General features: G+C 38.2%; 2 protein-coding genes and 1 pseudogene across 2 annotated transcripts; all 3 read right to left on the bottom strand.

Annotated features, from left to right (window-relative positions):
* Nucleotides 1-1,695: 1,695 nt before the first annotated feature.
* LOC121656006 (bifunctional 3'-phosphoadenosine 5'-phosphosulfate synthase 2-like) lies at nucleotides 1,696-14,650 on the bottom strand. The gene is given in 13 exon segments (XM_042010957.1): nucleotides 1,696-2,410; nucleotides 2,622-2,688; nucleotides 2,691-2,850; nucleotides 2,934-3,202; nucleotides 6,878-7,013; nucleotides 7,216-7,421; nucleotides 8,785-8,896; nucleotides 9,302-9,415; nucleotides 11,254-11,372; nucleotides 11,500-11,638; nucleotides 11,751-11,986; nucleotides 12,082-12,196; nucleotides 14,314-14,650. Coding segments are annotated over 13 exon segments (1,830 nt in total). The 5' UTR covers nucleotides 14,341-14,650; the 3' UTR covers nucleotides 1,696-2,280.
* A 1,987-nt stretch (nucleotides 14,651-16,637) lies between these two features.
* Nucleotides 16,638-22,602, bottom strand: LOC121655564 (multiple inositol polyphosphate phosphatase 1-like). Its single transcript, XM_042010312.1, has 5 exons — nucleotides 21,960-22,602; nucleotides 20,630-20,824; nucleotides 19,298-19,395; nucleotides 18,369-18,499; nucleotides 16,638-17,951 (listed from the first exon to the last, which is right to left on the bottom strand). The coding sequence occupies exons 1-5, from the start codon at nucleotides 22,546-22,548 to the stop codon at nucleotides 17,582-17,584; spliced, it is 1,383 nt and encodes a 460-aa protein (XP_041866246.1). The 5' UTR covers nucleotides 22,549-22,602; the 3' UTR covers nucleotides 16,638-17,581.
* A 1,163-nt stretch (nucleotides 22,603-23,765) lies between these two features.
* LOC121656127 lies at nucleotides 23,766-26,001 on the bottom strand (annotated as a pseudogene).
* Nucleotides 26,002-27,109: the final 1,108 nt, after the last annotated feature.

Genomic DNA, 27,109 nt, shown 5'->3' with positions numbered 1-27,109 from the left:
TCACATTATTCCAAAATCTGAACATTTTCAGTAAAAATTAAAATGTATTCTACACATTCAGTTTTAGCAGCCAAATAAATTCTAGCACAAGTAATGGGGTCTTATGTATCGGGCTTTTAATGTATATCTGAAGGTCTTGTAATGTAAAAAACTGACTCAAAATGTTCACATTGCATTTCAGTCCAAGTATAACTTAATAAAAACAAACAAATAATTATCACATTACTGATGCAGTCAAGACAGTTATACATACAGTTAGAAGACATCATAGTAAACAAAAGTTACACAATGACAGGTGAAACTTACATAAAGGTGCTGCACTGGCAGCATTTAGACCTGATCAAATTAAATTACCCACTGACGACTCTTTCTTTTGTTTTATTGTTTTGTTTTTTTGTGTGTCACCGTCTAAAAATTTAATCTAATTTCTGTAATCTGATTCTAATCTAAATTAATTACAGTAAACCAAAAGTTTAAAAAAGATCAATACACCGTCATTGTTTCACTTTATTATACTTGTAAAGTACAAATTCAAAACTAATTAAATATCCGTCTATATCTGTAACATGGGTGGATGTGCTGAACCTAAAGTGACTGTCATGAAAAACCTCCAATGTCAAGACTGTTATAATTAATTAGCATTAATTTAAAAAAAAAACATACATTGCATGTCAGTGTTTATTGATCATAGTGAAAACCGGACACAAGCTTTTAATCATCATAACTTAGAGTGTGTATGTTCTATAAATATGTATATTGCCAAAAATATTCAAGCCTGACATGACATGTTGGATGATCAGTACTTTGTAAAGTACTGAGGGTGCAGTTCAGCAGATTTTAAAGGGGTTACCTGGAACATTGCAGCTTAAATAATCTGATCCTATGCACAGCTAATTGTGAATCTGCTTCTTACAGGGGAGATGGGCTCTCCTCATAGAGGCACACTCATCCCATGAAAATGAGATTACCTTACAGCTTAATGACTGGCAAAATTAATTGGTCCTCCAAGTTCACTTGACCATCTAAGAGTTATTTGAAAGCATCTCAGATCACCTTAATCTGTTGATGATCTAGTGGGGAAAGCCAATTAAGAGCCAAAAACAATGTTTTCTGTGGCAAATAAGCACCAGATGTCACAGTATTTTTCAGAAAATCACTACTGATGAGTAACTGGTGCTCATTCAGGTTCTCACAAAGAAAGAAATCTATTTTGGTATGATAAGCAGGAATAAATGACTGTTACTGACACTTGTTTTTGGTGTTTAAGTAATGTAATTAGTTTAATCACTATCAGTCAAACCCAAGAAACTGGTCTCTTTTCACTGTAGTTTTTTTCAATTTTTGTGTACCAGATTTATCCAGCAGATGGCAGCATTGCATTACTGTGGTTACAACTCAAGCCCGGCCCACCGTTCAGAGAGCCTTTGAATTTAAACTCATAGCATGAACCTTGTGCAGATAGACGTTGATGTAAGATATGTTGCATAACCAGTGGCACGTGGAGAAATTGACACTGAGGTATCTTATTTGGACTAAAGTACACAATGTCCCTGCATCAATCACCAATTATTTATAACCACAAATAATTTCCTTTATTACTGCAGTCTACACACTTTTTTCTCTCTTAATCTTTATTACATGAATAAACAGACCCACTCATAGTGCCACACAAATCTGAGACATTTAGTCACAACACCAGCAAGAAACCCACAATTTAATTTACAATGACATTTCAGCAAAAGGCACTTTACATTATAAAAACAGCCATACATCTTCAACAAGTAGGCATTGTATGCCGTGATAAAATTACAAATGATCTTTCATCAGGGACCGCACAAATACAATGGACAGTGACACAACTTCCATGTCTTAAAAAGCTAAAAAGTTAAATCTACATTTATATTTTTTTTCATTCTATAACTTTCAGAAGTAAATATGAAACATGATTTCCCACTACTGGATGTGGTTCCTGAATTTACAGAAATAATAAAATAATTTTCAGTTAACTTACATTTTATTAAAATATATTGTTAAGTTAATATGTATATAAACAATGAATTTGATGAACTGTATCACTATGGAAACTTTAAATTATTTTCAACTTTCAAAAGACAAAACAACCTTTCCTGCCAGAGTAGTTCCTTTTTCATAGGTTTAAAAATCCCACCAAAAACACTCTAGAAGGAAGGTGTGTGCATTTTCTCCCCTGTATTAACCAGCTTCATAATGTCCTAGTATCCTGTTGACTTGTGAGTTTGATTGTTGGTTATTTGTTCTTTTTCATAGAGAAGTGTAGTACTCCACCAACACCCTCCAGGCCTTTGGGGCCATGAAACCATCAGGAGGGTATTCTTTGTTCTGAGCCAAGTTCCTCATCATGGTTCCAGAGATGAATTCAAACTCAGAATGGCTGAGAGATTGAAGATTTGGGGAGGGCAGTATTGGGTGGAAAAGACAGGTCATATAGAAGTCAGTACAACATATTAATTAACCTTTTACAAAATCACAAGACACTCAGCATTTTTTGGGGCTGCTTCTTATTTTCATGGAAGGTAGTTATGAAATATATGAACCAAGATTGCAATTTGTAATAAAGATCTGAAAAAGCTATCGTCACTCACCGCTCTGGGCTGTAAAAGTCCATAGCCTTCTTAGTCTTGTTGTAGGCAGCCACTCTGAATGGGATTGCTCACCCAGAGGTGAGCCTGGGGCCATGGTGAGGACTTTCCCTCCATGGGTGGGTTCATACAAGTCCTGCTTAGTCTCTGGATGAGGCATGCCTGCAGGGTCCCGGCCAACAATGTAAAAGTTTGCTCCAGCGATCATTCTGGCTCTGCAGTGCCACTGAACCTAGAAGACCATTTAAGATGATATTCAGCCATATGTGGTTTCACATTATGATCATAACCTCTGACTGAATCAGGGCTTTTTACCTCTGTAGGTCCAGCATACATCATTGGTGAAGGGAAGATGGCAACAATGGTGCTGGCTGGGTCAAGGACACCATCATCCAAGACAGCAGCATGCTGCCTCATTCTCCAGTCCAAAGGAACATCATCATCTTTGGTCCAGCCACCCAATGGGTGAAGTAAGAGAACTGGATTTTTATAACCTCGCTCCAGGAGACGACGCTTGGTGTCATGCATAAGCAGGGCATGACCATTGTGGACTGGATTACGCAGCTGGAATGCGAATATCACATCTAAGAAAAAGCATAAATATAATTCACATAACAACAGCATTTGTCACAGTAGCGTCATTAGCACAGTACTGTAGCTGCTGACTAAAAAAAAAACCTGACAATCCAAATATTTTGCAATAACTGTCACAACACCAACAGGCTCATCTTGCTTTTCTCGTAACTCAAATGAACTTTGATCATAAATTTGGCATCACTATAGCTTTTGGTTTTGTTAGAGGACTTTGTTTTTCTAATTGCCAAGAAATCCCATCCAGAGTCAAAATCCATAAATATTTTAATTCACCTGACAAAAAACTGCCAGAGCAGCGAATTGCTTTATGATTCAGAGCTCTACAGTTGTCCAAAATGTTTAGAAAATGAAGTCTTTAATGTGTTAATATTAGAAATACTGTTAGGAAAACCTTTTTTTTTTTTAAAGACGGTGAAAGTAAATAAATTTTTTTAAGTGTTTGCAATGATCAAATACTTGAGTGAGAACACAGATTTATTCTATTCTATTCAACAGCCATTTAGCAGACACTTTTCTCCAAAGCGACTTACATCTGAGAGTTAGAACAACAAAAGCAAGAATTCAAACAAGATGGGACATCATAATTAAGTGGTAGTCAGACTGCTGTGAGTCCAGTTGGACCCAGGTGCTGTTATGTAGTAGTAGAGGCAGTGCCCCCCCCCCCCCCCCCCCCCCCCCCCCCCCCCCCCCCCCCCCCCCCCCCCCCCCCCCCCCCCCCCCCCCCCCCCCCCCCCCCCCCCCCCCCCCCCCCCCACCACCACCACCACCGGGGTGGGCTTTCTGGATCATCTGCAGGTTTTATTGAGCATGGAGGCAGGCCTGCCAGTAAGGAGTTGCAGTAGTCAATGCATGAAATGACCGGAGCCTGAACGAGGATCTGTGCCGTGTGTTCAGTCAGGTAGGGTCTGATCCTCCTGATGTTGTAGAGAGCAAATCGGCAAGACCAGGCAATCGAGGCAAAATGGTACTTGAAGGTCAGCTGGTTGTCTACGATGAGATTCCTGATTCCAAGATTCCTGGTAGAAGGTGTAGGCACAAGTGTGACAGAGTCAAGCTGCACGCTTAACTGTGGTGGTAAGGAAGGATTGGCTGGACAGACAATAAGCTGTCCTGGACAGATTTAGCTGATGGTGGCGATTTCATCCATGCGGAGATATCAGCAAGGCATGCTGATATTCGCATTGAGGCGGTTGTGTCATCAGGTAGGAAGGAAAGGAAAAGCTGAGTTTCATCTGTATAGCAGTGGTAGGAGAAGCCATGAAAGTTAATGGCTACACCGAGTGAGGAGTTGTACAGTAAAAAGAGGAGAGAGCCAAGCACCGAGCCCTAAGGCATTCCTGTTGTCAGCCCATGTGATCTGGACATTCCTCCACACCCAGATACTTTGAAGGATCTTCCTGTGAGGTAGGATATAAAGGACAGATGCTGAGATGCCAAGTTCCTAGATTTTGGAACGGAGGATCTGATGGTTGAATGTGTCAAAGGAAGCAGACAGGTCCAGCAGTATAAGGATTTAGGATTGACCAGCGAATCTGGCAAGCTGTAGGGAATCAGTGACTGACAGGAGCCAGATTGATATGGATCTTGGAGGAACTGAGAGACCTGACTGAAGACGGCACGCTCTAGTAGTTTAGACATGAATGGAAGCAGTGAGACCGGCCGGTAGTTTCCAACCTGGGCTGGGTTGAGTGTGGGTTTCTTCAGCAGCGGGTTAACCCGAGCTTGCTTGAAGGCAGAGGGAAAGACACTGGATTTAAGAGAGGAGTTGATAATATAGGTTACTGCAGGGTGTTGGCAGGGACAGGATCAAAAGGACAGGTTGTGGGTTTTGAGTTGACTAGAAGTTTAGAGTCTTTAGGCTGGATGTGAAAAATGTAATTTTTTTCCGGTACTCATTTGATTAGCATTACTTTCTTTCTGCTGCCCTGAGTTCGGCTCTGTGATCCCTTAGAACCTCTGTGAGCCATGGACTGGGAGAATTTTGTCTAGCTGCTTTTGACACCAGAGGGCAGAGTTTGTCCAGAGAGGAGGCGAGAGAGGAGCAGTGTTTCTGTAGCCTCATTAACGGACAGTAAGGAAAAGTCTTAATGGAAGGAAAGGTAGAGTAAATCTCGTCAGACAGCTGTGTAGGTCTGAGGGACCTCAAGTTTCTGTGGTAGGACGCCATTTTTGGAGCCGCCTCAGTGACACGAAGAAGGAAGACAGAGAATTTAACCAGGAAGTGGTCTGAAAGATGTATGACTCCACAGAACACATCACAGAAACCACCATGTAGCCTTAAATTTCACAAATCATCTTTTCATCTGGTCCTATGTCAGGTTTTTCTGAAAAACAAATAATGGATTGCTAAATACACTGTATTCACCAGCTGCTGTGAATAGTTTACTGTTAAACCAGCAACTACTGACAGAACTGAATCTAACAAAACGTTAAATAGTAATTAAAATCAGTACTTTTGGTAAAGTATTAAACTTGAGTGTTTTCTCACATCTGTACCACGTTTCTTTATTTTTCCTTTTCTTTCTTTTTTTGCAGATAGGACTTATCAACTCTACAAACTAGAACATGAGGCATTCTTACACGTTGTATGAGATGCTCTTTTTAAGCTGAGTCCTGATTTGTTCCTTACCTTATATAAAAGCTTGATTTGTTGAGTTTCTCCTGGTAAAGACTAAATCTACACTATCCAACTGACTGTTTTCCCATCACTGTTGGCAACTCTTCTCTTTCCCCTCAGGTTAAGAGTCTGGGTGTCATCCTTAACAGCACACTATCTTTCCAATCTTACATCAATAACTGAGATTTGTTTCAGTATTTATTTATTTTTTTATGGATTCCTCCATGTGTATTCTTATTCTTATTTTCTGTTGCTTGGTCTGCAGGATTTCTGCCACGGTGATCGCCCGTGTCTGGGTGGCTGGAGGTCCTGCACAGCAGCCCTATGGTTGTGGTGTGGACCCTGGCCTGCCAAGATCTGGGTGGCTCCTGAGGTGGTGCCTTCTGTGGTAGTGGGTGGGCTCACCCCTGGTGAGAATGAATCCCCAATATATTGTTTTCTCACAGCAGCGTTAAGCCAGATGAGAGAAACAAGGGATGGAGGGGGAGGTGTTAATGTGCTTTCTTTTTGTGTGCATGTGTGTGAAGGAGATTATTAAAGGTGTGTGTTTTGAAAATTGCTATTTTATATACTAAGGTGTTATATACTAATACACTTTGGTTTTATTATGTAAAGCACTTTGTGATGCTGGTTGCATGAAAAGCATTTTATAATTAAAGTTTGATTTGATTTATTTGAATAACAACACTTGCTCAGCCTTCCTTCATTTATATAAGATTAATTATCTTCGTCCCCCACCATTACTCCTCCATACCACTACCACTACTAGAAAATCCCTGTGTAAACTTCAACTTGTCCATAATTCGCCACCATCGAAAGCGGGGCTTTCAGCTGCTCTGCATCCCGGCTCTGAAACTCTTTCCCACCAAAATAAGGTGTAAAACGTGAGGATGTCAGACAGAAGTAAAACTGAGGCTGGTAATTTCATTTCAGTGTCTCTGTATGCTAATCAGAGCATGTTTTCCCAAGTGTTGTTAGAACACGTTGGCCATTAAACATCTTGTGTTCCCTGATTATAACTCCAGCTTAATATTTAAGATTTCCTAACCTGCTTGCATGTCTTTGGACTTCTGCTTGAGCTCCTTTGGAGTAAGGCGGTACTGGTCAAGCCCATCGTTCCATTTGATTCGCTCCATCACCTCCAGGTCACCGCCTACTAGCCAATCACCTCCCTCCATAACCATCTGCACAATAATAAAGAGAGAACATTGCATTTCTTTGCTAATGAAAACATTCAAGTGTGGCTTTGTATCAGTGTAATATTACTCTGGGGTAATACACAATTAAACTAACACTGAAAAGTAAACAATATGGGTACTATGGGATCCTAATGTTTGCAATCGTGTGGTCAACACTAACATAATATGTATTGAAGAAGCCTATTACCTTTATGTAAGGGTGCTGAGGACAGGTAGTGCCCCACTGTCGGGCACAGCGTTCCTCCTTGCGGTGTGCATAGAACTCTGGGTTCCTGAGAATAGCCACCCGTGAGCCCTGGTACTCCAGAGCTACAGCTGCAGAGCCATCCAGCTCCTGCTTGGTCTCAGTGCTAACTGGCAGCACAATAGGAACAGACATATTGATGGCCCCACCTGGGATAAGGAAAGGAAAATGCCAAGAAAACAAATGCAAAGCATTTCATTACAACCTCCTAAGGAGACAAAGACAAGACTTTCCAATACATAATATTATGGAGACGAACAATTAATTTGAGGAATAGATAAACCAGTTATCATATAAATTTAGATACACACAGCAGTGTGATCATATCACAACCTAGTGTCTTATATATATAACCCAAGAACAAATTAGATAACAACAGCACAAAAATGAATGTTTTATAATGATTTCTCTAAAATTCTTGACTATGAACGAGATTTGGAAACTCCTATAGTTTCATGTGAGGTGCCAGGTGTTAATCAAAAATTAATGATGCTGGCTTTATTTCAAATAACCTTATATATAAACTTGGCTTAAAAGAGAGAATATGTAAGTGAGATCGTAACTGATGAGGCAACAATAATCTGTGGGAATATGTAGAAAAAAATGCTCTTTTTGTGCTAAAAGCTTTTCTGAATTGGATTGCTGGGCCACAGTATAATTTTTTTTTTTTATTTTAGGTTTTTTGCTTTTATGCTTTTGCCACTGATTGTACCTCTTATGAGGACTGTATTACACAATTGCTTGAATTTTAGTATAACAATGTATGTCGTTTCCATTTATTTCCTTTCCGATTCCAAGTAAAACTCAGATCGCTATAAACAACACTGTTTGAAAACTCAAAGTGAAAAATAGCGTATTTTAAAATATAGCTTCCTAACAGTTCTACACATCACCAACAGATCTACATTTTCTCCCTTTTCTCCCCCTCTTTGCATGGCATCATCATAACCTTATCATATTCTGTGTATGATTGATTCTCAGATGGTAAATGAGGTTTGTGGTGTTCCCACAGTACCACACGGTCCTCTCACACACATCACATAACGAGTTATTATCTCCACACATGACTGTGTTTGCCCTCAACCATCATTGTCAACTGGTTCGACTAGATTGAGTTAGCTGTGAGTAACTGAACCAACTGGGTATTATTTAGACAAGATCCTGGTTGCTTTGTTACTTTCCATGCTGTTCCTGTTAATGATAAATGTCAAATTTACCCCAAATTACTAAAATATAGATTTTTTTTATAATAGATTCTAGAACATAAATATCTGAGATCAGTGGTATTGATAATTCGGTTTCAATACCTATTTATGCACAGTGCTTGTGTATGAAGTAAAGCCCAGGTTAAATGAATAAGAAAAAAATAAATGAACTTTGTTTTTTGTAGCCTATATGTTATGCTCTTGAACAGAAGCCAAATAAATAAAGAAAAGGTTGCTGCTCCTCTTAACAGATGATGTCCTGGCGGGATGTAGGAATTAATAAGATGACTATGTGCTTGTTTCTCACCATCCAGCAAGTTTCCAAAGTGCATGACCTGGAGGAACTCTCTTTCTCTCATGAAACCCTTCAGAGGACTGGCCCAGCCCTCAGCCAAAACCTGCACCCACTGCAGATCCAACTGTGCATACAGAATATACACTCGTCAACAGCATGAAAGACAAGAACACTCAAGACATTTAAGATATGTTGCTTGCTTAGGAAATCTGTGGCGTTAAGAGTGTTGGTGTGTTTTCTCACTATTCATCACTTCTGACAGAAATAGAAGTGATAATGTGAACATTTTCAATTGAATACATAATTTTGACATGATGCTGTGAGTCTTATTTGTGCAACTTTATCTCCAAACTGAAACATCTCACAGTAGCTAAAACCATCATTTACCTTCTGCTATTTAACTTCAGGTTGCCCATTTGTAAAAATAGTCTAATTCATAAGATAGAGCAATTCATAAGTAAAGTTTGTGGAGACTGACATCACAAGCAGCTCTCTGCCATGTCTAGTTTGTACTACAGCGATTAATTACCTTAGTGATGCTGATGGTGGGCAGAGTGCTTGCATCAGCCACAGCAAGGTTCAGTTTGTTCTCCGGAACAAAGAGTTCATTCACCTCCTCCATAATCTCACTTGGTATAATATTCTACATCAAGAAGAAAGAGAAAAGGCAGCAGCAAAATTATTCATCATTTAAAAAACAACAACAAAACATAATAATAATTTGGGGCATATTTAATAATAGAAACACATGCTTGTTGGTTAATTAAAATGTAGTTTTTCTAGTTTTGTTCCTTTGTCTAATTTGTCAATAAGAGCTCATTTCCACAGTTGAATAAGTTGGACATAATTTGCATCTGGCTTTATCTGCAGGCCATGAAGGTTTGGAGAAAGCATTAGTGACATGCCAAACCAGAGGCATAGCACTTCCTGTCTTCTTTTCTTTCTATCTCTCCTTCCTCTTCTTCAGACTTTTACTACGTCACTACAGTCTGAACAGTTTGCAGTACACTGGCATTTATAACTCCAGATGTGTCTGGAAACTTATCCAAGTTCAGTGTCATGTACAGTGTAAATCTTTCTTTTTGCCAGGAATTATTTTGTTAACTTTTACTACTGTTAAGTATGGAGTTATGATATAAGGAAGGAAAGGGGCACTTCATTATATTTATAAAACATGCTGCTTTAAGTTCCGTGGTGTATTTATTGTAGTTTATAATCTGTCTTTTTTTGTTTTCTTTTTTACACTTTAGTTCCTTTTTAAACATTAATGCAGATTAAATGTTAAGTTAATTATCCAGCCTTTTTGGTTCCTTAGAGTGTGTCGTTTCAATTCCAAGACTTCATGTAATATTTCCCAGGAATAGTGATTGGGACAAGCCTTTCAGGCAATTTCATGAATAAGACCGGAAAAAACAATTCCACCGCACAGGAACTATGACCAGGGGCAGAGTAAACCTGCCTGAAGCATCAAAATACAGAGTACACTGCATATATAGACTTTTTTATATTCTTAATCAGAAACACACACTACAGCTCTTGTTGTTGAAAAGTTTCAGTTTTTTTGTTTGAGAGCTACATGCTCCTCAGAGGATTCCTCAGAAGCTTCTCACAAGTACCACATGTACAATACACCTTTCCCACAGCACAGCGACTCTGGAAAACTTGCTCATCAAGGTGACGCAGCAAAACTTCATTCGCCTCCCACAATCTCTGTGACGGGATAGTACAAGTCTTGTGTGCTGAAACATTTACTTTATGAGTAACCTTTCCTCATGGAGAGCTGGAGCCTTGGTAACAGTTGCTAAGTTACTTGCTATAACTTAGAGTATGTAGGTCTGCTTATGTTTTTACTTTCACATTACAGGATATTCAAATTTACACCTCTTGGTCTCAGTTTGACGTTTTTTTAACAATATAAATATGTATAAACATGTGTGTGAACCCTTTTCGGATGTTTAACACACATTTGAGCTAATAAATAACAAGAAAAAGTTAAGTTGTTCTTTGAAGGACTATGCTTTCGCAATTTTTTACACCCCTGTTGTTGTTGCTGGCATATTTAACCATCTGATTATGATGTTCTCTGTCTCTAGGTGGCTGTTGAACATCCCGCCCAGTCATGTGAGACTTCTCATAGTTTGATTTCCTGAGCTGAAAAGGAAGATAACAATCTTCTTCATGCTCAGTATCTTAAGCTATGTGGTTTATAGAAAGCCATCCAAGTGCACTCCTTGACTATACAGAGCTTGCTTTGTGACATGGGGATACAGTTTTATTCTATGTACAGACAAACAAGTATTAGCATTTAACATTTACATTGCTGAAGATCCGTGTGCTTTAACAAACATTTGTTCTATAGGTTAATGAATGATGTCAAAAATGTAAATTGATATAATGCTTCTGCTAATATAAGAGCAAATTTACTGTGTTGACACTGTTCTGACAGTATGGAGCTGAGCAGCTCAGGTTTGTCCCACCCACCTGATCCCTGAGCAGCTCCAACACTTGGTGGAGACATTCATTGACTGAGAGCTCTCCTGTTTTCAGAACAAGCTCTGGTGCTTCAGGACGCTCGTAATCTGAGTCAATCCCAGTAAAGCCTGGCAACAAACAATAACACATAAAAAGTGACCTCAAGAGCAATTAAAGGGTTTGGTTTTATTTGTATAAGTGGTGTGGTTTCAAGAAAGCCACCAAGAGAAAGTTGTTGTGTATAGCCCAACTAACCTTTAATCTCTCCAGCACGAGCCTTCTTATAAAGTCCTTTTACATCCCTGCTCTCACACACTTCAAGAGGAGCGTGGATAAATACTTCAAAAAATGGTAGACCGGCACTTGCGTGGATTTTTCTGGCCTCGTCCCGATCCTGTGGATAAAAATAAATAAAAGTTCATTTTACAAACCCGTTTATCAAACTTTTTGGTGTTAGAAAATGTTTATCTACCAACACATGATGACAGTGTTTAATGTTTTCTGACCTTGGTGAAAGGAGAGATAAAACTGGTGATGCACACAAGGCCGGCATCAGCAAACAGTTTGGCCACCTCAGCAACACGCCGGATGTTCTCCTCACGGTCCTCTGCAGAGAAGCCCAGGTTTTTGTTCAGGCCATGACGAATGTTGTCTCCATCCAGCGAGTAGCAAGGGATGGCGTGGGACACAAGATGCTCTTCCAAGGCAAAACTGATGGTCGTCTTCCCAGCACCAGATAAACCTAGAGGGTATAGTTAAAAGCATAACAACAAACAGTTTCAATAATGTTTGGTTACTGCATGACAGGAAGATTAAACCCAACCAAGCTAAATTTACCGGTGAGCCAGATGGTACAGCCCCTGAAGCCCCCCCTGGTGCCCACAACCTGCCCTCTCTTGCTCCGGCTGACGTGGTGGGCCTGATACACCACATTGGTTGATCTGTTGAGATCCTGAAGTAGAAGAGAAGAGGCTCAGAAAGAAGTAGAATAACGGAGTTTGGGGGAATTAACAACAGCTGATTGAGAACCCACATCTGCCATACTTTACATGTCAGGTCAAAAGTGACAATGTGGACCAGACTGTGTATAAATGAGGTATTGAGTTCTAGATGGGTGGGGAAGGGAAGCACTGAAAGGATGGAGGGAGGGAGAGGACAGACTGGACAATGTGTCCAGTGTACTGCCTGCAGCTCAGCGATGATGTGGCAATGTTCGTGTCCACACGTTTGCCCTCTGCACCCACTCTTCCCTCTTCCTTACATCCACAGGGCCTATAATCAATCCACCCGGTGCTACAGCAGGTTAGCATACCCCAACCTGCTTTTTCTTCTATGGGATTTCAGTCATCATCTCACAATCTGTGTTCAAAAAGCCTCCTTTCACATACAAACACAGCCTCCATTATTAAAACCCATTGCTTTCATCACACACCCAGGTGCGTTTCAATCAAAGATGCAAGAAGATTGCTTTAAAAATTTGTACTCTTTGATAAAGTGTTTTATCTCTATCTCAGCTTCTCACTAACAGCACACTTCTTTTCATCTTCCCTTTTTAAACAGACAAATTCCTACCAGCATGATATGTTCATCATGTCAAGGTACCAACATCAAAATAAAGACTTTTTCTAAATAATTTATCAAAAAAACAAACAAAACAATCCCTACTTCCTCCAAATATATTTATGGTTTAAAAACTGTCACTTAAGCTCATTAGCATCTTTTCTTTTTAATCATTTTTAATCTTCAAACAGCATTTTTCAGAACAGAATGTCCTCAGAGCACTTGTCATTATCTATCTGGTTGACCTTACGCATGATAACTCTCATCCTTTAATTGCAAGTTTAGTCTTCAACATCTCTCTCAGGAAACTACAGCAGATTAAAGTAGATGTCTTGTCTTGGGGGCAGAATTCGATCATGAGGCATTCCAAAGTTTCCCAAACTGAGGTATGAACATCTTCATTGTAAAAACAACTTTTCCTATTTCTCTCCCTGATTGATTGTTTAGTTGTTTGGTCTACAAAATGTCTCAAAGGATCATAAATGATAATAAAGATTTCCTGTTGGCCAATATGTCATCTTCACATATTGTTTTCTTGACAAATAAAAGCTAATTGGCTTACTGCCACAAAGGGAAAAATGACTATACTGAATAAGAATCAGGCATTTTTTTTATTTATTTATTTTTTATTATTATTTGCGGAAATACTCAAAAATCAGTAATAATCATAGTTGGTGATTACTTCACTCAGTGGCAGCTACTCAATCAAATAGCAGCAAACCATCAGAGATTGTGAACTTTTTAAAGTCACAAATCACAAATTTCCACTAAAAGCATCTCAACTGTTAAAACAGGAGTTAACCAAGCTCTTTGTCAGTTTTAAAAAAAAATAGAATTTGCCTCACAATCCCTGCAGTGGTGCACAACTTAATGTAATGCTTAGGCTATTCCTTATCTTAATACCACAAGCTTTCCCATGACCAGATGACTGCAAGGTTTCTGGCGTTGGGGAAACATCAGTATTTTTCTTGGACTCCATAAGACTCAGCATTATTGCATGTTCTGAACATTGGGACATTCCTGTCCAAGATTAATCTGCTGTTTCACAGTGGCTTCTTTCACTCCTTCACAAGACACCCTGTGTTAGAAGTGGGCCAAACTGACATGGTTATGTTCCTAATACAACAGGTCTATTGAGAGTCAAGGCAACTCTATGGCCATCACACCTGGCTGTACAGTCGCGGTGCGCAAAAGTGAGAATGGCGTTGTAGAAATGTAGCTTTAAAACAACATTACGGTTTTAATTTGGGGGAGTAAAAAGCACACATACACACACACAGAAAAAAACGTAGAGTTCATCTCTGCTTTTTCTGCTTCAGCAACGAGAACACCGTCAAAAGGAGGAGACTAAATCCTTTTGTCTGTTATTAATGTGTACTAACGAGACACTTGACATCTACTTAGAATGAGTCGCTGATGGCTTACCAAGACTTTGCTGCAGTTGAGAGAAACATTTTAAGGCTTATTTGTATTTCATTGAGTCTGCCAGTTATCTCCACATCTACTTACCGTGCGAAGCTTTTTCAATCCGGACATTTTTCACTAGCGTCGACGGACTTGCTGGACTTCGGGCTCGGACAGATTCACGCACGCAGGCCTGGGTGATCGGGACTCTGCGGAGTTGGAACCACAAAACTTTGGGCGATGGAGGCAAGTAGGGGTTTAAGAGGGATCCTCAAGACACGTAGCATTCCGTTGGCCCTGCCCCTGGACCTTCCTCCTCCTCCGACGTCTAATTAATTTGCATAATTTGTCCTTTAACAGCCAATACTAATACAAAACGAAGGACCCGTTATGAGAATAGGGTCCACCCAGCTGGATGATGGCATGTTACTCATAACTGTGGTACAGTTCGGCCACAAACCGGATGAAATGCAGTTTACCTCAGTAGCAGAGATTCCGCGTAATAGTCCGAGCCTGAAAATGGCAGATGTAAAGCAACCGAGTTAAGAACAAATAAAGGGAACCAATTCACAAATGAAATAAGTAAATAAGTACAATTTGACCACCTGTTCATGTTGTTTTAATTACACTCTACAGTTAAAACACAGATTTATACTAAAACAGTAAATAATTTCCAATAGACAGACATTTATATAAAGTCATTGGCAGAACTGGTCCTGCCAGGCACAGCCCTAAAATGATTCAGTTTTGCTGCAGTATTACATATACTGTGACATAAATATCCCAAACAGACAGACAAAACCACCTCAAAAGGACTGGGAATGACCAAAAACCTCCCACACAGAACCAAATGGCCACAATGAGACATGAATCAACAATAAAATGCAAAATGATACAAAACATTTCCAAAATACTTAAATGGAAGCTGTGATGCTGTGCTTTCTTTCAGGCTGATTTTAATCTTCTTTCGGATAATTGGGGGAGTGTTTTACATATCTATGCCCAGCACCTATTGTTTCTTAATCAGTCAATGTATGGGGTTTAATTTATTGTATATAATGAGTTTACAGCTCACCTTTAAGCCGCTCACAAGAACCTTGTTGTGGAGAATGTGTACCTTTTCTAAGAGGTTGATAAATTTGGTTTGATAGATTAAAATGTTTTTATCTCATTTATAAATCGACTCTTTGGTTAACAAACCATCAAGTCTGCAGTAGAAAGTGGGAGTAAGCAATCATTTCATTGACAGTTTGTGTTAATGAATTAATAAATGAATTATGTAAAACCTTCAACAATTTAAGTACTGATTTGATAAATTAATGGAAAACCCTCAGATCATTTTTGGTTGAAGCAATGCAGTCATGACTGGCAGCATACTTGACCTGCCCCTGTGATTTTTGCCAAAATGAATATGTAAATTAAAAAAAAAAAAAAAAAAAAAAAAAAAAATTAAAATAAAAATAAGAAATAGAAAGAATTGGAATATCAAATTCAGAACAACAGCCAAAATAAAACCTTTTATTCACATTTCAGATTTTTCAATGACAGGAGCAAAAATAAGCAATAAAGCAGCAAAAATAGAAAAATGGTAAGTGGTCTTAAGTTAATCCCCAAACTGGAATCACAGTTTTCATGTTTGGGGTCTTAGATCAAGGATAAATGGTGATAAATATATGGCATATGTGGAAAAGCCAAGAGGTTCCCATTAGAAACGATTATCAAGATTTGGGCTCTGCATGCCACCACGTTGGGTTTTAAATGAAACAACTGAGATGTAACTGAAGTGCAAACTTGCAAGTTTGGTTCAAGTTGTTGGAAAAAAAAATCCCATGAAGTGTTTAAGAATTGCAATAATTTTTATGTGAATTCTCATAATTTCAGGGGCTCAAAAGTAACTAGACAACTGACCTTACCACGAATTAAATGTTTATTTTGTATATTTTGTTGAAAATCCTTGGCAGACAATGACTGCCTGAAGTCTGGAACCAATGGACATCACCAAACACTGGGTTTCCTCCTTGGTTATCTTTTGCCTGACTTTTACTGCAGCTGTCTTCAGTTGTTGCCTGCTTGTGGGTCTTTCTGTCTTAAGTTTTATCTTAAATGAGTATAATTCATGGTCAGGTTGAGATCTGATGACTGACTTAGCCAGTGCAGAATTTTTTACTTCTTTGCCTTTGAAAACTCTTGTTTTGCTTTGACAGTACGTTTTGGATCATCAGTTATCAGTACTGAAATGTGACATCCAATCAACAGCTTTGACTGAATCTGAGCAAAAAGTGCATACCTCTAACTTCAGATTTCATCCAGTTTCTTCTGTCTGCTGTCACATCATCAAAACCAGTGACCCAGAGCCCCTGAAAATCATACATGCGTTCACCATCTAACTGCCTCCAATATGTTTTACAGAAGATGTGGTGTATTTTGGATTATGAGCCACTTCAAGCCTTCACCATACTTTCTTAGGTTGATCTTAGTTTGATCTGTCCAAAGAATGCTGTTCCAGGAGTGAGCCAGCTTTTATAGGTTTGGGTAAAGGGTAAGCTGGAATTTTATTCTTAAGACTGAATAATAGTTTACATCTTATAGTGAATCCACTGTATAAGTCTTCTCTTCATGGTAGACTTAAATACTGATATACCTTCTTCTTGAAGAGTGTTCTTGGCTGGATGTTGTAAAGGGGTTTTTCATCACTATGAAAAGGATCCTGCAAAGATCCACCTCTGTTGTCTCCCATGGACATCCAGGCCTTTCTGTGTTCCCAAGCTTACCAGTACACTTTTTTTTTTATCTCAGAATGTACCAAACTGTTGTTTTAGTCACTCCTAACATTTCTACTACCACTCTGATGGATTTTTTTCCTTTTTCCAGCTTATGGATGATCTGTTTCACATCCAGTAAGAACTCCTTTGACTGCATGTTGTGGGTCCACAGCAACAGATTACAAATGAAAATGCTTCACCTGGAATCAACTCCAGACCTTTTACCTGCTTGATTGATGATGGATTCGTGAGAGAATAGCCTATGAAGCCTATGAAACAGGCTTAGAGTTAACTTTAAAGTTAATTACCTTTGGTCCCTTGAAAATAGGGCAGCTATATTTTAAATTTAAATTTAAAGAGTTGTAATTCCTAAACTTTTCCCCCTCACTGGATGTGAATATCATCAAATTAAAGCTGAGAAACAGAACTTAAAGCCCATACTGATTAGAAATCTGTATCTTAAATATGTTTTGGTAAAGAGTTAAAATAACAAAACTTGTGTCTGCATCCAAATATATATGGAACTGACTGTATATATACTGTATATATACTGTATATATGTATATATATATATATATATTTTTTTTTTTCTGTGAATTGACTCTGTCTGCCTACCTAGGCTTATTGAATAGCTGGCATTCAGACTCAAAGTCACACCCATTCAGTAGATCCTTGTAATGCTCTCTAACATCTTGATAACGGGGTATGGAGTCCTGCTGGTCTAGGAAAGTCATCGGCTTCTCGTTGAGCAGAGGTTGCAGTCTAAGGTCGCCTCCCCCACAGTCATACAACACCAGGACCAAGTTAGCTGCATAGGGCAGCATGCTGCTGGTACGGAAAGAACGTTGGGTCTGTGAGGCATAATTGGTTGATGTCAGGGTGCTGCTGTCTTTGAAGAAGCCCAGGAGGGTAAGAAGCGGGAGGAGGGTCTCTGCATGACCAACCTGCACTGTCACAGCTTCAGTCACTTGCTGGCCTGACCTGAAACACACAGCAGTGCAGTTTAACATGGAACACAGTCTGTAGATTTCTCTAATTGCCCCTCTATATGGACAAAAAGTCAGCCCGCATCCACAGTCTGAACTGGTACTGTTTATACACACCACTGTTGTTCAATGATTTTCTGATAGACTCACAAATATGATCATTACCAAATGTGAGAAAAGCATTTAGTTACTTTAAAGTTATTCTGGTTGTTTTTGGGTCCCCACCCTGCTCTAGGAGTAATCTTTGATGACCAACTCCTGGTGAGAGTAACAATAGTTTTGAATTTCCTGCATTTGTACTGACTGTTGAATTGTGGAGTCCACCTTTATAGAAGGTTTTGTAACCATTTCAGCCTCATGTAATACACTATATTTGTCTCACATGTTCAGCTGGATTTAGTGTTGTACTCACATGTTTTCAGAAACTGCCTTGTCCAGACGGCTGAACAAATCATGGAACAGGATGCAGCTTGACTTGCTGTTAATATCATATCCATAACTTCTTTTCCAGAATTGCTTCAGATCTATTGAATACTCCATAACCTGTTGAACCAGATGGTACAAATGACTGGTCTGGATGTGAAATATACTTCATGACTATAAAGATATTTTATTTCACTGTGTGAAGCTACTTGAGCATGCAGTCTGCTTGCAACATGAGACCAACAAATTTAACTGGACACTCAAAAGATCCTGCTTTTTATTTACCATATGTAATCATACAACACATGGAAGGAAACGTCCCATACAATTATTAAACTAAACTGTAAACCAGGGTGTTCAGCTTAAATGAACCTGCCCTGGTTAATATTTTCAATTCAGGTTTGAAAACTAAACAAAGACATCAATATTCGTGGGGGTTTGTTGACATTTTGCTCCCTACATAACTGGAAAGTCCAAGACTGATGATGTTTTTTCTGACTTACTTTCCTGAGTCAGTTTGTATAGCTTTTTTTCCCAATTACCCAATTCCCTTAAAAATCATAGAAGGCAAATGTATCCATAGTTTCCAGTCCTGCTTTTGATAAATTTACGAGAATCAAAGTAAATAATCTACTCTTAGACTTAATGCTAAAAAGGGCTGAAAAACTGAACTTGGCACCACCTAAAAGGAAAAGAAAAACAGTCCAGATTTAGCTGTATTATGGATTAAAAATTGTGAAACGTGAAGGAAAAAAAAAAAAGATGCACGTTATAAATTAGAAATGGCAGTGTTTCAAAGCAGGATTCACTTAAATCAAAAGTTTCAGATGAAAGGCATCTATAGTCCAGAGGTAGAATCAATCATTTGCATGACTGTCAAGCTGAATTAAAATGACTGTGAGTGGTATGTAGCTGTACCTGTGCATCAACCACATCAAAGAGCTGGCACCACGGTGAGTTTACTGTCTTGATGGCAAACTCATAAGCACACATGTAGAACGCAGCTTCCGCCATATCTGCAGGAGAGAGGTTGTAATAAAATGTCACTCAGCAACAAAACAACATAGGGCAAGCTGACATAAGAACAAGGAACTATAAGGCAAAATAATAGATCCTATAATCAGTGAAAAAGTTTTAGTACAGATGATGATTAAGAAGAGTAAAAGTAACAATACATTTGTGTGCAAAATAAGATTAGGTATGAGTTTGTATACATTAGAAAGGAAAATAAAACACATGGCAAGAGTGAACAAGTTATTTTATATTTTATATGCTGCTATAAAACCACTCAGGTCGTTTAAAATCTAGGGAATAGGTAGCAATGGGAAAGAATAAAAAACATTAACTGATTCTGTGTAAATACTTTAAAATAGAAAAGATCAGAACCCCCTGATTAAGTTTAACCATAATTTTATATCATGATTATGACTTAATGAGGCATTAATTTGAAAAAAAATAAAAAATCTTCTCTTGTGAAATTAATGCAATGGAACAGAAATTTCTATGTACTAAAGTATGAATACCTCCAAATGAAATGATCAGAGTAGTTTTCATTACTAATTCTCAAATGATAAAGAGAAACTTTGCTAAAGTTCAGTGAATGAGCAACTTAGTGTTGGATGTTTGATAATCTAACAACAGCACCACCTGCTGTGCAAATACATACTATGAATGCAATATATCAGAAATATCCTGCTTCTGAATCTGACAACAGTTTTGCATTTATAATTTAGCAGCACATACTCAAATTGGTCTCCAATGTGTAAGATTTCTTCTTTTCTTCTAAATACTCAAGCACTTTAAGCACAATTTTTAAAGAGATTTAACTTCTTAAGCATTTACATTGTATGCCCCATTGTCTTCCTTTACTGCATTGCAGGGAACGATTGCATACTGTATTTTATTCTACAAAATGCAGTGCAATTTATGAGTTGCTATGTAATCTTATTACAACAGTATTATTACAACAAACTGTATCACTGTATTTGTCATAAAAATCCAATAATACACAGTGTAAATTATGTTACACCAAGATTGGACTGCTGTTAAAAATGCTTTTTTTTTTTTTTAAATGACAACAAATATGTATATTAAGGAGCCTCAGCACAAAAAACAGGTAGATGGCAAATCTACAGGCCTTTGAGTGTTGTCTCTGTACTGGAGTACAAGTTTAAAGAAACAGGGATTAATAAACAATTATTTTTAATTCAAAAATGCTAAAATTGTCAGGAAGATCCATCCTCTACTGACCATCCGAGATGAGATTGTATGGGACTCCGAGACGATCTGCGATCTTCTGCTGGACCCTCTTCATCTCTGGGCCCTGCTTGAACTTGTCCACCTCTGTCAAAGCTGTCGAGTTGTTATCAACCTCCACCAAAAACTTGGTGCATAGATCAAAGAACCTCATGAGAGCATCATTCACTGCATGGTCAAACTCCACATCTGAATGGAGAAAAAAAAAAATTGAACAGAAATGCCACCAGCAGCAGGCTTTGGCATAATCATCATCATCATCATCAAGGTTTAAACTGAGATTTGTTATGTGAGGGGGCAGGGGTGGAGGGGCCAGATAGGAGAACAGACCTGAAAAAGGGTGGCACATCTGGTTGTTTTTTTTTAACTTTTACATCTTCATAAAATGTTAACAGTTTGGATAGAAATATTATGACCCACATAGACAGTTGGTGAGATGATAGTGTATAATGCTACAATATGAGTTTAAAAAATAAATAAATAATGTTGATATAGACCAAGACGTCATTGAGAGCTGCTATCCTGCAGGTTTTTGTTGTTTCCCTTCTCCAACACACCCGATTCAAATCAAAGGAATCCAACAACTTATTGTCAACTTCTTCAAAATGACCAATTCATTTCAGTCAGGACAGGGCAGGTGTTTGACACCCGTGATGTATCAATGCAGTGCATCACATGCTGCACTAAATATTCAGTTTATCCTGCATATTTGTTAGAGTTTAATTAAGATTTTATGTACAGAGGCAATGTAAACGAGCCAAAGACGGTAGGCTAAATAATTTTGATTAGCTCATATTATAGCATCTGGTAATTACATTAGCAATTACATTAACAGTACCAATTTGCTTTGACATTGTGCTAACAACCCAATTGCTCTGTCGGTGTTGAGAAATTTTAACAGTAAATGAAAGAAAATTACCTCAATATGCTTTTGAGTATGAGTAATATTTAAACATTGTTTAAAACTGGGATTTTAATGAATACTGCTTGAACCCTAACTTTCCCCTCTACTTTTGCACCCATGCTATCAGTCACTTGAGTTGTCTGATTGTGCTGGAGTCTGGATGTGCCCTGATGTGCTTTAGACTAACTTATCTATTATCGGTAACTAAACTATTATTTCTCAGATTAAAAGATCCTTCTTGTGCTCGAGTTTCGTAACTGGCGCAGATTAGACACAGATTCGATTAGGACTGGCCAAGTGTGTTTAAAAGCAGTCATGGAAAATAGTAATCTTCCCTTTCCTTTAAAAGCGTTAAAATAGGCTCACATAAAGAAAGCGCTGACAGAATGTAGCTCATGCTAATCATTATTATGGTGATACCTTTAATGTCCCAGAGTTCTGTCAGTCCTGCCTTGAAGGACAATGTGCTGTTCACACATCTGTGCTTGGAGCTGGTTATGAACTTGATGAATCCACCTCGAAGCTTCTTCTCTGAGATCATTGAGGGGAACAACTTTGACAGCCTGATGGCCAGATGCTTGAGGTCGTCCACACCTTTCTGGACAAGTCGGCCGTCCATGTCCTCAGTGTACCACATCGTCCACTGTGTCTGGATCTCGTGCAGCCAGCTGTGTTTGGCAGAGGCGCTGGTCATAACCAGGTCGTAAAGCTTCTGCATCTTCTTGACGTTTTTAGCCGTCGGGAATCTTGTCCCATGCCTTATTATGGCTGTTAGATGGATTTCGCGACATTGCTTTGACGGAGGCTGTAAAATAGATCTGTTGACAGCAAGTATGTCCTCTATGAGATACGGGTTCACTTCTTCATACCTCCCTTTCGTGCAGAAATATTTGGCAATAGATGGTATCTTTGGATTTTCTTCTGGTATTATTATGTCGCAAAAACACCTAGACACTCCTATGGTAGTGATGAAGTAAATAAAAATTATTTTCCATAAAATGATCGGCATGATTTCTAGTTTGGCTACAAGGCCGTGCGCAGACCCAGAACTGAGTGACGTTGTCCATGTGGGTCTGTCCAGCCAATCAGTTAGAGGAGGAATGTACGGAAGCGTTTGGGTTTGTTATTCTACTGTCAAACACAACAGTGAAATAGCTGGAAAGTTGAAAATAAACATGTTTAAACTGAGAAATGTTACTGATGTTTGAAAATAAGGCACTCATTTTGAATTTTAGAACTGCAAACATTTAATAATTGCCGGCTGACGCGCCTTTTCTTATATACTTTTATTTTCCCACATTACAGTTATAAATCTCCTTACATAAGCCATCAAAGGCTTTTAAATCCTCAGACTGCAAGCAGGCCACAGAGCTGTAGTTTGGAGGGTTATTTTGTAAAAAATAAATGTAAAAGGGTTAGATTTGAAAAACAGACCTGGATTAATTCTTATGCGGCTCAAAAATCTGTAGTCTAAGTTATGGTTAAAATGAGCAATCAGCTGTGCTTAGTGGCAATGGTTTTCCCGAGGCCATTTACAAATTCTTGATTTTTGTTTGTTTTGCAGCATTGCCTGAGGTCCTCAAGATTTCCTGCATTCCATGCATGCCATTCAGTGTTGGCCTGCAACCTTGTTATTTTTTTTACCCCAATTTCTCCAAATTTTCTGAGTGTTTTAATGAATCTATTTAACAGATGATTTAATCCCCCCCTCCTTTTTTATTTGACATGTTTCTTTTTAAATATATATGCTATTAAATAAGTTTTGAAACTCTCCTCTGAAAGTCTTCTTCACTGGAATGATCTCACCTTGTTAAACAGCTAACAGTTCCTATAGTTGTGAGATTCATGTTTATTTATTAATGTTTTTAGCGATAAACATTTTTTCCACTTTATGAAACATGCTACTGGCATTAAAATTAACAGTGAGCTATTGTTTTTGCTTTTGATAGATCGACTTGTTTAAACCTATTTTCATTAAAATTGTATACATAGCTGCTGCAGTCTTCTTAAAAAAAAAAAAAAAAAAAAAAAACAAGAATAAAGTGGGGCAGAGAACATATGTTAACATAAACAAGAGTTTTCAAGCATTTTGAATTATCCTGCTCCATTATTTATTTACAGATGCCCCAATGGCTAAATTAATCACATTTTCTTGCAAACTTTTTTAAAAAATAACTCTTAGATATCTTTTATGTTAATCTTTTCTGAAAGATATTGTATTTACAGTCAATTTGACCAGTTACTCCATCTAGTAAATGTAATAAAGCCTCCACAACTTCCTGTCTTAACTTCAGCAAGATTCTTGAACAGCTGACTTTCATTCTCAAAGTTACATCCATGCAGCAGATCCTTTAGTGATCTCTAACATTTTTATAAAGCAGCATGGAGGCCTGCTGGTCAGTCAAACTGGGGAAAGTTGCTGGCTTCTCATTAAGCAGTGGCTGAAGTCTAAGGTTGCTGCCTCTATAGTCATACAGGACCAGGAAAAAGTCAGAAGCATATGATAAAATGTGGGTGGTGTAGAAGGAGTGCTGTTTCTGAGTGGCAGAGTTAGTTAATGTAAGGGTTTTACTGTCCTAGAAGAAGGGTGAGCAGTGGCAGGAGGGTGACAGCTTCAGTCATCCTCTGGTCTGACCCAGAACACACAATACAAAGATGGTTCAAAATCAAATATGTAACAATGAACATTCAAAGAATAACATGCAATAAGTCGCTATAGGTGATTGAAACTTCACTTACTTGGCTGTCTAATGAAAAAGGATACAGCTTGACTTTTTGTTAATATCATGACCATAGCCTCTTTTCCAGAACTCCCTTAGGTTACTTGCAAATTCCATGACCTGTTGAACAAGGTAGCGCCAAAGTAGTCATGCGATACAATATGATGAGCATTTGGAAAAAGTGCTTGACAATATTTAAGGCAAAGGTTCAGGAACCTGTGATTTCAGGTCATCTTACTAATGGCACATACAAAATACAAAGCACTCACCTAGAGTGCAAATGGCAAAGTGTTCCTCAGTAAATAAATATGTGGCAAAGCAGAAATAATTGTAGTGATCTGAGGAGGATGGTTTCCTTCCTTAGAGACCTGTAAAAAAGACAACTGTATTATTTTGCTAATGCTCAGGGTGTGTTGCTTCTGGGCGAGAATTGACTAAGCTCTACTTTGTGGCATTTATGAGTATGAATTCAGCTGGTTTCTGTACTTATACACGCTACTGCTCAGCCCAAAGTACATATTTGATTTGCTGAAGTGCTTCTGCGGTTAGTTTAAGTGCCACATTGTTACAGACTAACGGAAAACCACTCCCTTGCATTTAAAAAAACTTTCTTTTAATCCTCTTCTTATTTTCTCTCTTGTTAAATCAACACAGACTTGCTTGGACTAAACCTGACCAATATTCATTGGTGAATGATTCTTTTATCCATTGTTCTAGAAACATCTACAAATAAATTAATTGGCCATGTTTAATTATTACACACAGTCTCAATTAAAGTTGCAGAATAATGACATTTTAAAAAAATCTCAGGCTAGAATAATACACAACACAAAAAGATAACAGCTTAAAAAAACAAACAAACAAACAAACAAACAAAAAAAACTAGAGTGTAGTAGGAAATGTCTTACATATGTACCAAATACAGTTCAACTCTCAGGCAACACTACAGCTGCTCAGAAAGATAATCATCATAACTCTGAAGAATGATGCTGGCTTGCTTGGACTCCAACATGACCTACAATGTTCTGGACCCTGCTTAACGTCGTCTACCTTTGCCACACCTGATGGGTTGTTATCAACTTCCTGCACAAACTTGGTGTAGTAGTCAAAGAACCTCATGAAAGAATCATTTACTTCATGGTCAAGCCCCATATCTGCATGAGAAATAAGCGAAATGTTTAATTGAAAATGTTGTTAGTGTTACATGCTGCAGCCTCATCACCATGGTGACACTTTTAATGTCCCAGAGCTCTATCAGTCCTGCCTTGTAGGACAATGTGCTGTTCACACATCTGTGCTTTGAGCTGGTTATGAACCTCTAAGTTTCTCCTCTGAGATAATTAAGGGGAACAGCTTTGATAGCCTGATAGCCAGATGCTTGATTTCGCCCACACCTTTCTGGATGAGTTGGCCGTCCATGTTCTTAGTGTCCTACATCATCCAATGTGTCTGGATCTCACATGGCCAGCTGTGTTCACCTGTTGCATTAAGCAGGACAATGTTGAACAGCTGTTGCATCTCTTTGATGTTGTTTGTTGTAGAATATCTTTCAGAATTTATTTGGATTTCTTGACATTGTGCAGATGGAGGCTGTAAAATAGATCTGTTGATATGACTTCTTCATACCTCCCTTTGGTGTTGAAATACTTGGGTATCGCTGGGATACATTGAACATCCTCATGCTTCACGTGAATATGCAAGCAGCAAAAGATTATTAAGAAATAAAAAGAAATAGTCTGCATGATGCAGCCTAGAAGTGAGACTCAAAAACAACTCTTGCAAATCCAAAACATCTGTGTGACGGGGTCAAAAAGAGAACTGAGCAGAGTCCAGTCAGGATTGTTTGCTTTAATGTCCTCGCAAAAGTAAAACAAACATGTGCTTGCATGGTATGGTCATTGAGTGAAAGCTGGAAACAAATCTTTGTGAGAGAAAAATGGAACAATATGCACAAGTGTGGCCAGATAATCAGATTACCTTGTGTGATTTTTTTATTATGTTGATGTATTTACAAAGCTATTTACAAAGTTCATTTTATAAATCAACAGTAATCTCTTGAATGTTTTTTGCATCTGTGTGAATATGTTTTGCTCTTTAGTTTACCTCGATGTCATATTTTCTTAAACACACATAGAACTTAAACAACATCCACAACAAAAAAATCCTACAGTCTGTATTTCAGCTAAATGTGTCTCAATGCTGCACAAGTCTATTCACTTCCCATTAGTCATTTATTTCCTAGTTCACCCCACATCACTGATGAATCACTAGTTTCTTCACTCACCAGTTGCAGTTCTCTGGCCTTAATTTATACTTCATTTTAAAGTAATGTATAATCCTCCTCAAAAAGACTATTTCATAGTGGTTAAACTGGACCTAATAACAAGACACTTACACAATAAGATGTAAAGATGTTCCTCAATGTTAAGATGACATGACACTTTCAAAGTGACTTGCTACCGCTTGCAGATTTTGACAGCATGTAGAACTGAAATCTTTCTTCCTCTTACACAATAATTCACTGTTAATTGAACATTAACTGTCATTAATATATAACTGTACCTATTCCTGAAGTTTCATATTTCACATATATTGTAAATCTTAGCACATTTAAACCATATGAGCTTCTTTCTTTTGAGCTTCAGCCGCCCCTAAATAAAGTGGATCCATTGTTGATCCTTGTAGCAGTTAACACTGATATGTTTGTTAACACAGAAACAGAGTGCTTGGTCTCATGAAAACAACAACAACAATGTATTCTGCGGGTATTTAAGATAAGTCAGACCAGCTCTCCAATCAGTATAAGCTTATCAGTGGTATAGAAAGTAGTGTTAATGAGAAGCAAACAGA

Source organism: Melanotaenia boesemani, chromosome 16 (assembly GCF_017639745.1).
Source record: "Melanotaenia boesemani isolate fMelBoe1 chromosome 16, fMelBoe1.pri, whole genome shotgun sequence".
NCBI lineage: Eukaryota > Metazoa > Chordata > Actinopteri > Atheriniformes > Melanotaeniidae > Melanotaenia > Melanotaenia boesemani.
The sequence above is the reverse complement of the archived record's forward strand: the minus strand, read 5'-3'. Positions and strand labels throughout refer to the sequence as shown.

Coding starts and splice junctions, on each gene's coding strand:
- LOC121655564 (XM_042010312.1), bottom strand. CDS start 22,548: ATGCCGATCATTTTATGGAAAATAATTTTTATTTACTTCATCACTACC. Junction 18,500..19,297: donor TTGATGTGGTTGATGCACAG/GTACAGCTACAT, acceptor CTGGTTCAACAG/GTTATGGAGTATTCAATAGA. Junction 17,952..18,368: donor AAGGCAGTTTCTGAAAACAT/GTGAGTACAACA, acceptor TGTGTGTTTCAG/GTCAGGCCAGCAAGTGACTG.